General features: G+C 44.2%; 2 protein-coding genes across 2 annotated transcripts; both read left to right on the top strand.

Annotated features, from left to right (window-relative positions):
- Positions 1-397: 397 nt before the first annotated feature.
- On the top strand, positions 398-1,270 carry LOC123139683 (protein DMP2-like). Its single transcript, XM_044559418.1, has one exon. The coding sequence runs from the start codon at positions 398-400 to the stop codon at positions 1,088-1,090; it is 693 nt and encodes a 230-aa protein (XP_044415353.1). The 3' UTR covers positions 1,091-1,270.
- Positions 1,271-8,049: 6,779 nt separating this feature from the next.
- Positions 8,050-13,490, top strand: LOC123135025 (protein FAR1-RELATED SEQUENCE 7). Its single transcript, XM_044554154.1, has 5 exons — positions 8,050-8,152; positions 8,261-8,533; positions 10,922-11,186; positions 11,280-11,971; positions 12,083-13,490. The coding sequence occupies exons 2-4, from the start codon at positions 8,502-8,504 to the stop codon at positions 11,481-11,483; spliced, it is 501 nt and encodes a 166-aa protein (XP_044410089.1). The 5' UTR covers positions 8,050-8,152; positions 8,261-8,501; the 3' UTR covers positions 11,484-11,971; positions 12,083-13,490.
- Positions 13,491-14,676: the final 1,186 nt, after the last annotated feature.

Raw genomic sequence — 14,676 nt, 5'->3', positions numbered from 1 at the left:
GCCGATGATTAGCTACGACTTGTTCTCCTTCCTCATCTTCGTGGAAGAAGACTTGCATAGCATATACCACCGATTAAATTCACGTGCTGGCTGTAAACTATATACTCATGTCAGACGAGTTGGTTAAAGTTAACTACAACTTACACTAATTAACCATTAACCAAAACTAGCTAGGGAGTTGAGACCAGGTACATGCAATCGTGTAGAGCCCTTCAGCATGCATGCAGCAATACCAAGTAAAGACTAGTCAACGCGCCAACACCAACGTGTAGAGCCCTTCAGTTAGAACTTTGGAATCATTCAGCAATACGTGCCTATATAAACGTGAACGTGTCGACCAGTTTGGAGCATTCCAACTTTCAGAGCTAGGACACAGATCAAGCACAGTACGCATACAATGGCATCTTCTTCGTCGTCGTCGTCCACGGCGATCCAGATACACCCACTGACCAACGAGGACGATGGTAAGATAACAGCCGCCGGCACAGCACCGCCAACACCTACCACGGGGCCCACAGCGGCCACGGTCATGTCGAGCGTGTCGAACCTAGCGCAGCTCCTGCCGACGGGCACGGTGCTGGCATACCAGGCATTGTCCCCGTCCTTCACCAACCACGGCAAGTGCGAGACGTCCAACCAGTGGCTCACCGGAGCGCTGGTCGTCGTCCTCACCGTCTCGTGCCTCTTCTTCGCCTTCACCGACAGCGTCGTCGGTCGCCGTGATGGAAAGCTATACTATGGCTTTGCCACGCCGCGCGGCTTCAACGTGTTCAACTTCTCCAGCGAGGAGGAGAGGCAGGAGTGGGACGACCTCGACCAGTTTCGGAAGCTCCGTCTCCGGCGGCCGCTTGACTTCGTGCATGCCTTCTTCGCGGCGGTGGTTTTCCTCACGGTGGCGTTTAGTGACGTCGGGCTGCAGAACTGCTTCTTCCCCGACGCCGGAAGGAACACCGAGGAGCTGCTCAAGAATCTGCCCATGGGCATGGCGTTTCTCTCCAGTTTTGTGTTCATCATCTTCCCCACCAAAAGGAAGGGTATTGGATTCACTGACAACGCTCCGCGCCAGAAGGTCGTCCATCCCTTAAATTAATTAAGTCAGATTATCGTACCTTGGAAATGCTACTTGCCAGAAATTGATTGAAAAATTGAATCCTTCAGGAAATTCACACTCAATCGGATTTGAAGACACCACTCCTCGCAGGCGTAGAAGTTGCTTGATTGTATCATGTTGGAGAAAATCATGAAGTTTTTTAATTACATGTTCAGTGTGTGTGTGTGCCATGGTTCTTTTGTAAACAAGGAAATATTTTTTGTCCAAAGCAGGTGTACAATTACGTAGGGGCCCTGCGTCCCAGCCTCCCAGAGGTTTATCAGAGCACTCCATTCCTTTTGTTTGCTTTAAGCTCGTTGTTTGTATTTTATACAAAAATCCTAAACTAAATCCGGTTTTTATCAAAATTTCTCTCTTATTTGGCGACATATACAGTACACTTCTTTCTTATCTCCATTCTCCGTTCATTTTACAACGACTAAATACTTGCATGAAACAAAATAGTCTTGAAGTTTAGAATAAACACATGAATTTATTGGATATAAACACCTAAATCAAATTGGATCCGAGCCGTTTCACTAAAAAGTACTATGTGGACAAATCTAAAACTTGGGGTCTAAGAAGCGGAGTGTAGGGGCCGCATATATACATAGAGATATTAAAATTGGACATTAATCCATCCATCTTAGGACCCCAGCAATTTCGGCCTTTGGAGTTGCTATTTTGTGCATCCCTAGAAGTTAGATGCCCTTGTCAATGCGCGCATGGGCCCTGGATCATCATTCTCCACAGAATGGGCTAAGGACTAGGATGACGTTGCTAGGGCCACTATTCCCATAGCAAAATCAGAAACCTATGGTTGATGTTGCTAAAAGAAAAACGCCTATGGTTAATTCAGGTCTGCGGATGGTCAGAAGACCCTCTGTATGCTGCCAAGGGGTGCTACAGCGTCGCCACATCATTTAAAAAAGATCTGGTTAAGGGTGAAGCTCTCTCCTTTAACTTTACGTTGTTAGGTAGAAGTGAGTCCTCGAGCCCGGGTACCATTGCACCACAGGAGAGTTCTCACCTCACGGGAGCATTTACAACAAAAAACGGTTACAAGAAACTGATTTATAGGCGTATTGGTTATAAGAACTTCACAACATCTTAACAAACTAAATCTTAACATCCTCCCTCAGTCGTAACTTGTCTAAGTTGTGGTTTTCTAAAATCCAGTAAGCTGCTGCAGACATTGGTTCTGTAAACTTGTCTGCAACTTTGACCACCCATGGGTATGAACCGAATCTCCAGTAATCTTTGTGCCACACGCTCACAAAATGATGATACATGTGCTTATTCCTCACATGGAAGACCGAATTAGTGGAAGATATGTTGCACCAATATTGCCACAACAAAGAAGTGCAAGCGGACCATGCTCATCCCCGAGCTCATTGTATCCACATCATCTCTGTTGCGGCATCGCCAGAGGTACAACTCATCTTCCATTGTTTTGTTTTGTACTCCCTTTGTTTTTATTTACTCCGCATATTAGAGTTGACTGAAGTCATACTTTCTAAAGTTTGACCAAGTTTATAAAAAAGAATATAAATATTTACCATAACAAACCTATATGACGTGGAAGTACATTTGATAATGAATGTAATGGTGTCAATATTTTTGTCTATAAACTTTGTCAAAGTTTATAAAGTTTGACTTTAACCAAAACTAATATGCGAAGTAAATAAAAACGGAGGGTACATATATACGATACAGTAGCTTGCAATGGGCCGAGATTCCTCTGACTCCGAGAAGGATAAAAACGATGGTCACTCTAGCAGCCATGAGAAGGAAGCTGCTAGCTAGCTACTTGGCTCGTTGCGAATTCTTTTCTCCAAGTTGGTTGTAATATGTACGTTGCGTGTTATTTCTTTCAAGTCTGTATGTACGTTGCAGCGTTAGTCCATGCATGGATGCACGTTCCTTTCCGTTTACTTTGTCGGTCCATGCATGCATTAGACCGTGAATCTTTCATCGATTTTCTGCTCCGACGACCTTGAATAGAAGTATTAGATTCTCTCTCTCAAAAAGAAAGAGTAGTACTAGTAGAAGATGCTCTCCTGAGCACGAGCTCACATGCACCTGATGTGAACCGTAAAATCCAAAACAGTATTGAAAGAATTTTTTAAAATTATTTTTTGCCAACAAACATTGACAAGTGTTTCACTTGCATGCAAATTTTCGTGATAGAATCACATTCATAGAGGCCTGGGCAACGAAGCAGAATTGATGCTCCCAAATGATTCCAACAATAATCTTTTTGAAGACACCGATATCTTTTTTCCAAGACCTGCATGAACACGATCATTATTTCATCCCGAAATATTGCAAGCAGGTGAAACACACATCAATGTCTCACATCTAAAGTTCTCTCATATTTGGAGACCCATACCTAACCTTCTTTCTTATTTCGATTCTCAATTCATTTTACAATGACTAAATACTTGTATGAAACAAAATAGTCCTGAAGTTTAGGATAAACACTTGAATTTATTGGATAAACACCTAATCAATTGGATCCGAGCCATTTCACTAAAAAATATTATGTGGACAAATCTAAAACTTGCGGTGTAAGAAGCGTACATGGGAGGTCCATATATACATTTAGAGACATTAGAATTGGACCTTAATCTCTCCACCTTAAGGCACTAGCAATTTCCGCAGTTGGATTTGCTGTTTTGGGCATCCCTAGCCATTAGATGCCCTTGTCAATGTGCGGATGGGCCGTGGATCATCATTCTTTGCAGAGTGGGCGAGGGACTAGGATGACGTTGCTAGGGCCACTATTCCCATTCTAAAATCAAAAGCATTTGGTTGATTCGGGTCTGTGGATGGTCAAAAGACCCTCTAGTATGATACCAGCAAGGGTCACAACGGCCTCGCCAGAGCATTTACAACAATGAACGGTTACAACGTGTCAATCGGGAATGAGAGCCAACAAAAATCTGTTTTCTAGACGTACTGGTTATAAGAATTTCACAACATCTTAACTAAGTACTCCCTCCGATCTTGAACTAAAACCATGATACTTATTTTAGATCGAAGGGAGTAAATCTTAACATCCTCCTTCAGTCTAACTTGTCTAAGTTGAGGTTTTTTTTAATCTATTAAGCTGTTGCAAACACTGATTCTGTAAACTCGTCTGCAACTTGACCATCCTTGGGTGTGATCTGAATTTCCAATAATCTTCATGCCACACGCTCGCGAAATGGTAACCTACCTCGATGCATGTGCTTATGCCTCACATGAAAGACCGGATTAGTGGAAGATATGTTGCACCAATATTGCCACAACAAAGAAGTGCAACCGAGCATGCTCATCCCCAAGCTCATTGTATCCATATCACCTCTGTTGCGGCATCGCTAGAGGTACAACTCATATTGTTTTGTTTTATACGTATACGGTACAACACCATGCAATGGACCGAGATTCCTCTGACTCCGTGAAGGATAAAAAACGATGGTTAGGGCCAGTTCTTTTGAGGTATGTTGTGGAAATAAGCTGCTGTGGAAATAAGCTCAAGATAAGCTGCTGTGGAAATAAGCTCCAGAAAATAAGCTAGCCAGTTCTTTTCAGTGCCTGTTTTTTCAGCTTCTGTGTGGTATGGTCAGTGAAAAGTCTGTAATGCCCTTGGACTGTACTGTTGTTCGGATTAAAGGATATTGCGCTATTTTTATCATTTTGTTGCCCATATGAACATAAATTTGACTTTCAAACACCAAAACTTGTTATAATCAAGCATAAGGAAGATCATTGTCTCGCATACGAATATCATACGTGCATCACTATCTCATGTAGTACGAGTACTTGAGAAGTACCGAATAAAAATGATCCCTAAATTATTACATGGTTCTCCCAACAAAAGCATACACCCTAGCAGTACTGCACCCTAGAGCTAACCATCAAGGGAAAACACTTGTAGCAATAGCATCACGGATGGAACCCATAGTACCATCATCAATGGGTGCATGGTGATGAGAAAGGCTCTCCTCATGAGCATAAGATCCACTCTCAACCATGTCAAAATGTTGATCACTTAGTTTGCTCTCACGAATGAAGTTATGAAGACACGCACATGCAGTAATGATCTTTGTTTGCGTAGCAGGTTTGTACCGGGTGATGCCGAGGAGGATTCTCCATTTCATCTTTAAGAACACCGAACGATCGTTCAATGACATTCCGTAGTGATGAATGTAGATGATTGAAGGTCTCATATCTTCCTCGTGGTGGTACTTGTTGGAAATCGGGTACATGGTAGCGTTGTCCTTTGTATGGTGCTAGATATCCAACTCTATTTGGATATCCAGAGTCAACAAGATAATATTTGCATGCATTGGTAATAAAGATGACCAAAACCAATTAGTTCACGCAAAACATTAGAGCACAAGAATGCATGTACAAGTTATTACCGTCTGGCGGGTGTGGAAAGTAGGAATATTCAACTTGTGCATCATTGAGTACACATGTGTCATCACTAGCCGCATAGTAAGAAAAGTAACAAATGGAATTGATGTGAACATATGTATACCTGTATCTCATTTTCCCACCATTCATCACTAGCCGCAATAGTCTTGGTAACAGGATCAAACCCAATGCCTGATGCCTTTTGGGTTAATGTCTTCCAAACAACATACTCTTTTTTTAGCACGTCCCACTTATTCTTGAATTGCTTTCGTGTATATTCTCTCCTCATGCGCTCAAAAAACTTTCTTACCACATTGTCATATCCAAGTGGTCTCAATGTTCCTTCTTTGCCACGGTTATTGGCATTCACTTCTTCCACACAAATATCAATGAAAGTTCTAAGACCCACATTATCCCATTGTGCTTTCATCTATTTTTCATCATGTCAATACAAAAAAATTGGAAGAATCAATATGTAGTACAAACAATAGCTAGATATTGCTTTTACAGTAGCATATATAAGCATCGCATCATGTCAATATTTCTTCTGTGCAACCAGAGGGCAACAATTGTACTACTATTTGGCACAATCAATACATCCATATCAAAATTATTTCTGCCATATATAGGCAATGCATCATAGCAAATCAAGATGAAAACATCATTCTTCAGCAGTACCTTGCAACAAATCTAGATGAACTTTTTTGCAAAAGAAATCACAGGAGGAGCTGCTCACCTTGGGGGCTCACGGCCAGGATGAGGGGACGGGGAAAGGGGGTCGCCGTCCGCCGGAGTGGGGCGACGTCCGCCGGAGTGGAGCCCTGGCCGGACCGGGCCAGGAGCTGCTGCTGCACACCGGAGACGGAGGGGATGCGGCCGAGGGAGGGGTCGCGCCCGTGCGAGCTGGGGTGGAAGATGTGGCCTACCCGCTGTCCATGTCACCGGAGATGGCCTTGTCGATGACCGGAGGACCTGACGACCGTCGGCGGCGGTGGCGGTTAGGAGGAACCCTAGGCGGAGCGACAGAATAGAGAAGGGGTCGAGCGGGAGGGAGGGGATCGAGCAGCCCGTCTGCCCCTTTTTTTTCTGCGTCAGGAACTCTCTGCAGGACTGCGATGGCAATTTCGCTGTAAAAAGTTAAAACAACAGCGGCACATCCCTATACCCTTTCGTTTTTAAGTGAGAAGCTGCGGGAAGCTGCGGGAAGCCACCCGACCCCAGCTTGTTTCCATTGTGAAGGAGGAGGAGGTAGAAATAAGCTAAGGTGGCTTCTCTAAAACGAGTTCTTTTGAGCTTCTAGCTTTTTTTGACAATAAGCTGCTAGAAGCTACAAAAGAACTGGCCCTTACTCTAGCAGCCGTGACAAGGAAGCTGCTAGCTCGCTAGGTACTTGGCTCATTGCGAATTCTTTTCTCCAAGCTGGTTGTAATATGTTAGTGTGTTATTTCTTTCAAGTCTGTATGTACGTTGCACCGTTGTCCATGTACCCACGCACGTTCCTTTCTGTTTACTTCGTCGGTCCATGCATGCATTGGACCGTGAATCTTTCATCGATTTTCTGCTCCGGCGACCTTGAATAGAAGTACTAGATTCTCTCTCTCAAAAAGAAAGAGTAGTTCTAGTAGAAGGTGCTCTCCTCACATACACCTGATGTGAACCGTAAAATCCAAAACAGTATTGAAAGAATTTTTAAAAATAATTTTTTTGCCAACAAACATTGACAAGTGTTTTACTTGCATGCAAATTTTCGTGATAGAATCACATTCATAGAGGCCTGGGCAACGAAACAAAATTGATGCTCCCGAATGCTTCCAACAATAATCTTTTTGAAGACACCGATATCGTTTTTCCAAGACCTGCATGAACGACGTTATTTCATCCTGAAATATTGCAAGCAGGTGAAACACACATCAATCTCTCTCTCTCTCTCTCACACACACACACACACATATAGAGACAATATTTTTTTAGGTTTTACTGTTCATCCAAGTGCATGTGTGCTCGCTTGCAGAAACTCTGCACGCGTAAGATACTACCAATCGCTAGCAGCTTCTCTCATGCTCTGCATATTGCCATGATGCCATCGATCCATTAAACTGTGTATGCAACGGAATCACTGGAAAACACCTAAGAAAGCAGGCGCACAGTCCAACCATGGGTCTTGGGGCTCGTGTCCACATCATGCCTCACTACTTCAATAAACATTCGACGGTAGTAATATGGTTTTTGCTGGACGCGGAGTTATTGCGCCCGAGCTCAGCTGAGCTCGTTATCTGGTGCGTTCGATAGCGCATGTGGATGTGCGCCGCGAGGTAATACGAGCACAGGAAAAACGATAGAAAATTTGTACTGTGCAGAAATACGTACACGGCAGGCGGGGTTGGTGGGCTTGTGTGTAACGTGCGGGGGGAGTCCGTCAACCATGATCATTTGGGCCGTGGGCTAGAATCGGCATTACCATCTGACCCGTGGCCCAGAATCTTTCCGATGCCGGTAGGTGGGTTTGGGGCACGAATTGTATGCGTATTCCAGTGCCCCCCCCCCCCCCCCCCCCCCCCCCAAGCGGCGGTCTCATTGAGGTCCCGGCGGCTGAAGATCTTGACTCGACGGGCGCCGCCGTCGACCAGCAATGGAGTTCCTGCTGCAACCAATACGCGGGTACGTCACAGAGCCCTTTCTCTCCGCCCGCGACGCCCGTCCCCCGCCGTCCCTAGCCCCCAGCTATCTTGTTTCTCTGGATTTAACATGCTTTAGCGCCTGTATCAGATCCACTTTCTTGGAAGAGGTTGGAGAAAGCTTGGTACCGCCGGCGCCGCCAGAGCTGGCCTCTGTGGCGGCGGAGCAGCATGTTGTAGATATGGTGGTCGAGCTTCCAGTTGTGCGGCAGGATACCTTGCCACCCGTGCAGTAGGCCGCCAGCGGCCATGCGCAGATTGTGGCAGGACCGGCGTCCGCCGAGGTTAGGTTGGAGAGCTCACCTCCGTCGTCAGAGTTGTCCACTGCGAAGATGAATCCGCGAGCCCCTGGGTGGAATAAGAGGTCAGTTGTGTGTGTTGGGCATGTTTAGCAGATAACTGACATACTGATAGTGATAGAACCATCAGATTACTATTAGTGCAGAACATCACATATTCTTGTGGTCTTGCTTATTTTTGGAGGAACTAGGTGGTCAGCATGTGTGCAGCAAATCTTGTACTTTAGATGTGAGGCAATGATCTAGTGTATTTGTACATACTAGATGATACCCCCGCGCGTTGCTGCGGGAAATTTTGTCAATCTTTTGGAGGTGTATGTATAACAAAGAAAACAGGCAATGATCGAATAAAGAAATAAAAGGCATGACACCAGGCGAGGCATTGCTTGGAAAAGCTTACACAATCATGTTCCATGATGAAGTTAAACTTTCATCAATTAAATGGCATTACTCAAATTTGACACATAGCAGATTGGGGGCTCGCAAAATATGGTTACCACATTATAGTTCAGATAACTCCATGCAGAAAATATGCAGCGGAAAAAGTTAAATCGTTTTGAGAGTTGCACAATGAAAATTAATGTACACACATACAATGGGGTAGGAAGTACAATATATTTAATGAAATTTAGTAATGAAAAGTTACGTAGTTGAGCAATTTCTGAAGTTTCTGTCACCGGGGATGCGTTCTGATATATGCAAATATCTGGTGTGACGAAGAGGCATGGTTAGTTGAAGCATTAAGTTAGTAGTCAAAGAACTTACCTGCAAGTATATAGCAGACAAAAAATAATTGAAAGCAACTTCGATGGAGATGAGATAAACAATCATTAATAGTAGTGCTCCCTTTCCTGAAACAAATTTAACTGTGTCCAAGTATATATCGACTTATCTATCCATCTCTTGCTTGGAAAAAAATATTACATCGAATCCAAAAATTGCTTACCAGTATCACCAGCATGAACAAAGGAGGGATGCACTCACCCATCCATACAACACAGTTCCAAAACCACAAGGAATTTAGGGTATCGATGCATCACACTGTACAACAAATTAAGGCAGAGTTGAAAAAATGTATCCAGAGAGGAACCTAATGGCATATACATGTTGCCGGCATCATAGGCCCATGGTTTAAGGCAGTGCGAAAAAGCTGTACACAGAGAGGATTTCTGAATCTTTTCGGAAAAAAAGAGAGGATTTCCGAATGGCATCTACATGGTGTCGGCATCATAGAGTAGACACCCATGGTGGTCGAGCCACCAGCCAGGCTTCTTCAAATGACGCATGGCAAAGGCTTGTTGAAAAAAAAAACAATCTGTGGCCTCCTCATACCCGACTAGTTTCTCCATATTAGGTCGAGTATGGCCAGGAACTCGTCAGCTCATGGTCCAACTTCATGCGATCTTGGCGTTGTTGTCAGTAGTGGTGGACTTATCGTGAGTTTGTCGTAGGACGGCCGCATGCATGTGCTGCTTCTGTATGACGATGATGTCGGACGACGAGGTGAGCGGGTAGGTGAGGACGCCTTGCTGCTCGCCGGCGAGGTGGACCTTGAGGTATTACTGCTATTGGTGCTGGTGTCCTCGATGGCTTAGGTAGACGGTGACGATGACTTTGAGGGAGGAAGTGAGGACACCGCAATGGAGGTGGAGGAGGCAGGTACACACGCGTTGTCGCCCTAGGATCATGATAATCATCCACGCACGCATCATCATCGCCATGGATGTGAGAAAGAGGAGGAGCGAGCCTGATGTAGGATTAGCCTACGTGCGTGGGTGAACGAAAAGAGGGGCGATGGATTTATGGGGGATGAAGCCCAAGGGGGATGAGCCGAGGGGCCTCGCAGGGGAGGCGTGCGTTGATTACCCTCCATCAGGAAGGGTATTAGTGGGATTTGATGGAGATTAAAGAAGGCCAAGTGGGAGAGAAAATCAAAAGGCGTTTCCATAAAAAATTCTCAGGGAAAAAGAATGCTGCCGTGAAGACAGGAAGTGTTGCGATGCAGAGATTAAAGAAGGCCAGGTGGGAGAGAAAATCAAGAGGCGTTTCCACAAAAAGTTTTCAGGGAAAAAGAATGCTGCCATGAAGACAGGAAGTGTTGCGATGCGGAGGAAAATCCTTTGGTGAGAAAAAGGATGATTGTCTAAAAAAAATCAGTAAGGATGATGAGGTGGTGGGGCCGTTGATGTGGATAGGCTGCATGTCAAAAGAATTAGTTTAGTGGGGATGAACTATTTAGGTATTATAGATTAGAACAGTCGTGAAAAATGAAAGCTAGGGTTTCATAGAATTATTTTCGGTTGGAACACCCATTGGACATATAATTGCATGAGTCTACAATTGTATGGAGTGTGACCTTGTTTTTGCATGCATCGTGTGTGAGAAAACATTATTTGCTGGGAAGATTACTGGATCCATTTGTATTGAAATGTGAAGTTGGCTTTATTTCGCAGGTTGAGGATTGGAGCTGCAGCACCGAGCAGGCCACCGTGTCCAAACCGCATCAGTGCGTTCGAGAAGGCAGTACGGAGGTTTGCTGAGAATCCAACGGAGAATGTTATCACGCCAGTTATCGGCACAACGTTCGACTCGGTGGATCAGGCATACGACTTCTACAATTTGTACTCCTGGGAGAAGGGATTTGGCATTCGTTATGGCAAAAGCAGGTTAAATGTGGAGAGGACCAAATGCATGCAGGAAATAGTTTGTGGTTGCTCGGTGAGTTAAAGGCTTTTTTTCTATTAGAACATGCAAATGAGAGTATTTTCCCTGTCTCTGCTAACATACTAACATGTGAAAACATTTTCACAGGGAAAAGCTGGGGTTGAGAACACGAGATCTTGTCACTGTGAGTGTCCTGCTCTAATTAGGCTGCTACGAGCAGAGGACAACGGATGGTATATAGCGAAGCATAGGGATACGCACAACCACTCGTTGTCGCCTAATTTTGGTGAGACAATCCACTGGCCATCTCACAAGCATATAGATGTGTACATCAGAGATCTTGTGAAGTAGTTGAGGCAGAACAATGTGAACTTGGCGAAGGTGTACAACATCATTGGAGGGTTTTTTGGATTGATGGAGAATGTTCCGTTCACAAAGAGGTCTTTGCGTAATTTGTGCGGGAAGATAAACAGGGACCATGCGGAAGATGACGTGAAGAAGACAATTGATGTGTTTGCTGAGATAGGAGCTAAAGATCCACACTTCACGTACAGGGTTCAATTTGACAACGAGGGGAGGGTCAAGAATCTGATGTGGGCAAGCGGGAGCAGTAGACTGCAATACTCTTTTTTTTGGGGATGTGATCACGTTTGACACAACCTACCGGACTAACCTGTATGACATGCCTTTCGGATTGTTTGTTGGCGTGAACAACCATTTTCAGAGTGTGACCCTGGCAGGTGTGCTTGTGCGTGATGAAACTGAAGATAGTTTTGTATGGGTTTTCTCAGAATTCCTCCGAATGATGGGAGGTTCTCCACCTGTGACCATACTAACAGGTAATTTCGTCCTATAGGTTGTGAATACTGAACAGCTCACCGATTGCTCCTATGAGTTAGATACACATTTCATATTTTTGTGCTGTTGGTGTTGTGCATTCACATGTGCAGATCAGAACCGGGCTATGGAGCTAGCGATCAAGAACGTTATGCCAAACACGACCCACCGATGGTGCAAGTGGCATATCCTGAAAAAGGCAAAAGAGACACTCGGTAGTTTGTACACAAAGAAAAGTGAATTCAGGGCTGAATTTTATAAGGTGATAAATCACATGCTGACGGAAGATGAGTTTGAAAAAGGTTGGGAGATGTTGCTGGACAAGTACAAGCTGAGATCTCATCCGTACATGACAAACCTGTTTGAGATTCGTAAGAAATGGGTGAAACCTTAATTTAAGGGCGTTTTCTGTGCGAAGATGACTAGCACCCAGAGGAGTGAGAGTGCAAACCGTATGCTAAACGGACCAGATTTTGCACGATTTTGTCGTAGGCAGGGTCACAAGCGAACAACTTGTCCAGAACGCGGAGATATCCCAAAGCAGCCTCGGAAGCCAGCTAGATGCAAGAACTGTGGTGTCGAAGGTCATTGACGAAACAATTTTCATAAAGCAATGGCAGTAGAACTAGCAGGAGGCATGTAAAAAGAATGATCAAAAAAGAATGCCAGGTTATGGAGTAGGTTATGAAATTTGAAAAATGCTAAGTCTGATGGAATGTTGTCTGTCCTGTGCTGTAAGTGGTTTGTAAGCGATGTCAGCAGATTCATCTGCCCTTGTTATGAACAAGGGATCAGCGGGAGCACCCCGCCGGCCTGGGAGGAGGAGTAGGAGCTTGCCATCTTCTTGGTTTTGATGGTTGCAAGCGAGATTGGAGAAGATAAGGCAACGGGTGGGAGAGTGTGGATTCTTCTAGTGGAAGGAGGCAGATGTATAAGTGGGGCCGGATGGACTCCGGTCGTTTACCACCTACCGTCTGAGCCGTGGCCCAAGAAAGGGCGTCCCCATCTGAGCCGCTACCTGGCGGGTGACGGGCGTTGCCTTCGACAAGAGAACATGGTGGGCCCTTTCGTGGAAAAAGGCATGGGATACCTGCCCAAATACGTTCTGATATACCTGCAGCGGTGGGGATCGCGAGAAACCTTGACGGCTATGATATCGAGTCCATCTGAGCTCGGGCTCAGAATAGGACTTTCGGTTTTTGCTGGGTTTTACTCCCTCCGTCCCATAATATAAGAATGTTTTTCAAGCTATGTTAACTTGAAAAACGTTTCTATATTATGGACGAAGGGAGTACTTGATAGAAAACAAATAGAGCACTCACAATATCTTGCAAACGAGGGGCCCTTTTTTTAGGGTTGCAAACGAGGGGCTTATGTTGGGCAAGCAGGTGTTGTTGTTTACAGTTTAGTGGGTTGGGCCAAACCTGCTTATGTTCTCCACTGTGTATTTGGGCTAGATTAGGGCTTATATGCTCCTAACCTAGGTCTTAGGCCCACCCATGTGCATGTCAGTACATAAACTTTGTGACTATTGTCTGATGAGTTGAGTTTAATAAATATATCAACTTGCAAAGTATATGAAGCATGAACAAGGCCAAAAGTTTGAACCACACAAAGGTTTTTTGATGCAACGATCATTTTTTTGAATGGTGAAATGTTTTTAGAAACTTGTGCAAACAATTTCTCACACTATATGAAAATTTAAATTTGAAATGAACACCTTTAAAAATTAAGTAAGGATTTTGGGTTTTATTTATTTATTTTTATTTCTTTGTGGAAATGGGTTATATGTATCTAGAATATCTTAAAATATAAACAAGAGTAAAATGATAAAAAAAAAGATGGACAAATGGACGAAGGAAGGAAAAAATGAACATGACGAAGAACGAAACAAAGGAAGAAAGAAAATCCAACTGGAAGCATTTCTGGTTGGTGGATCAGAAGGGTCAAACCTGTAAACACCCAAACAGACACAAAGGAAGACCGAATCCAAACAGATCCACCGAAGACCAGCACCGACTAAATCCTGCGAGATCCGACGGAGAAACATCTCCACATGCCCTCCGACAATACTAGACTCACCATCGGGACGGTGATCTCAGTCTCGCTTAAAGCAAGACATAAGCATGGCCCCTACTAGCCGTATGGAAAAAAGATTGCCACGCTCCTTATTCGGCGTTATCTCTACTCCTAATGTCTGAGTTGGTAGGATTGCGTCCACGATTTACTTTCGTCTGGTTTATTTTCGTCTGGTTTATTTTCGTCTGGTTTATTTTCGTATCACATCCCACCACCATATCTCATCAAGTTGTTTTTTTTACCTTCACAATAAAAACTTTCCTAACCTTTCCAAAGTTTCCTAACTAGACACATTATAAACGGGAAGGAATTGATAGCACGTTACCAATCAATAAAATTTAGTTTTATGACAATCAATTCTAAATCTTAATCTCTACTCCTAATGGACGAATTGGTTGAATAGTCCCACCATTTTCAACCGGTTTATTTTCAACCGGTTATTTTTCGTCTGGTTTATTTGTCCCACCTCCCACCTGGTTGAATAGTCCCACCATTTTCAACCGGTTTATTTTCAACCGGTTATTTTTCGTCTGGTTTATTTGTCCCACCTCCCATCTGGATTGATAGCCTTTATGGTAATCAATCACAATTAATCCACGTATGGAAAGGCTATAAACTCAGAAATCTC

This window comes from Triticum aestivum, chromosome 6B, assembly GCF_018294505.1.
Source record: "Triticum aestivum cultivar Chinese Spring chromosome 6B, IWGSC CS RefSeq v2.1, whole genome shotgun sequence".
Lineage (NCBI taxonomy): Eukaryota > Viridiplantae > Streptophyta > Magnoliopsida > Poales > Poaceae > Triticum > Triticum aestivum.
Note: the sequence above shows the minus strand (reverse complement) of the source record. Positions and strands in the feature narration are given on the sequence as shown.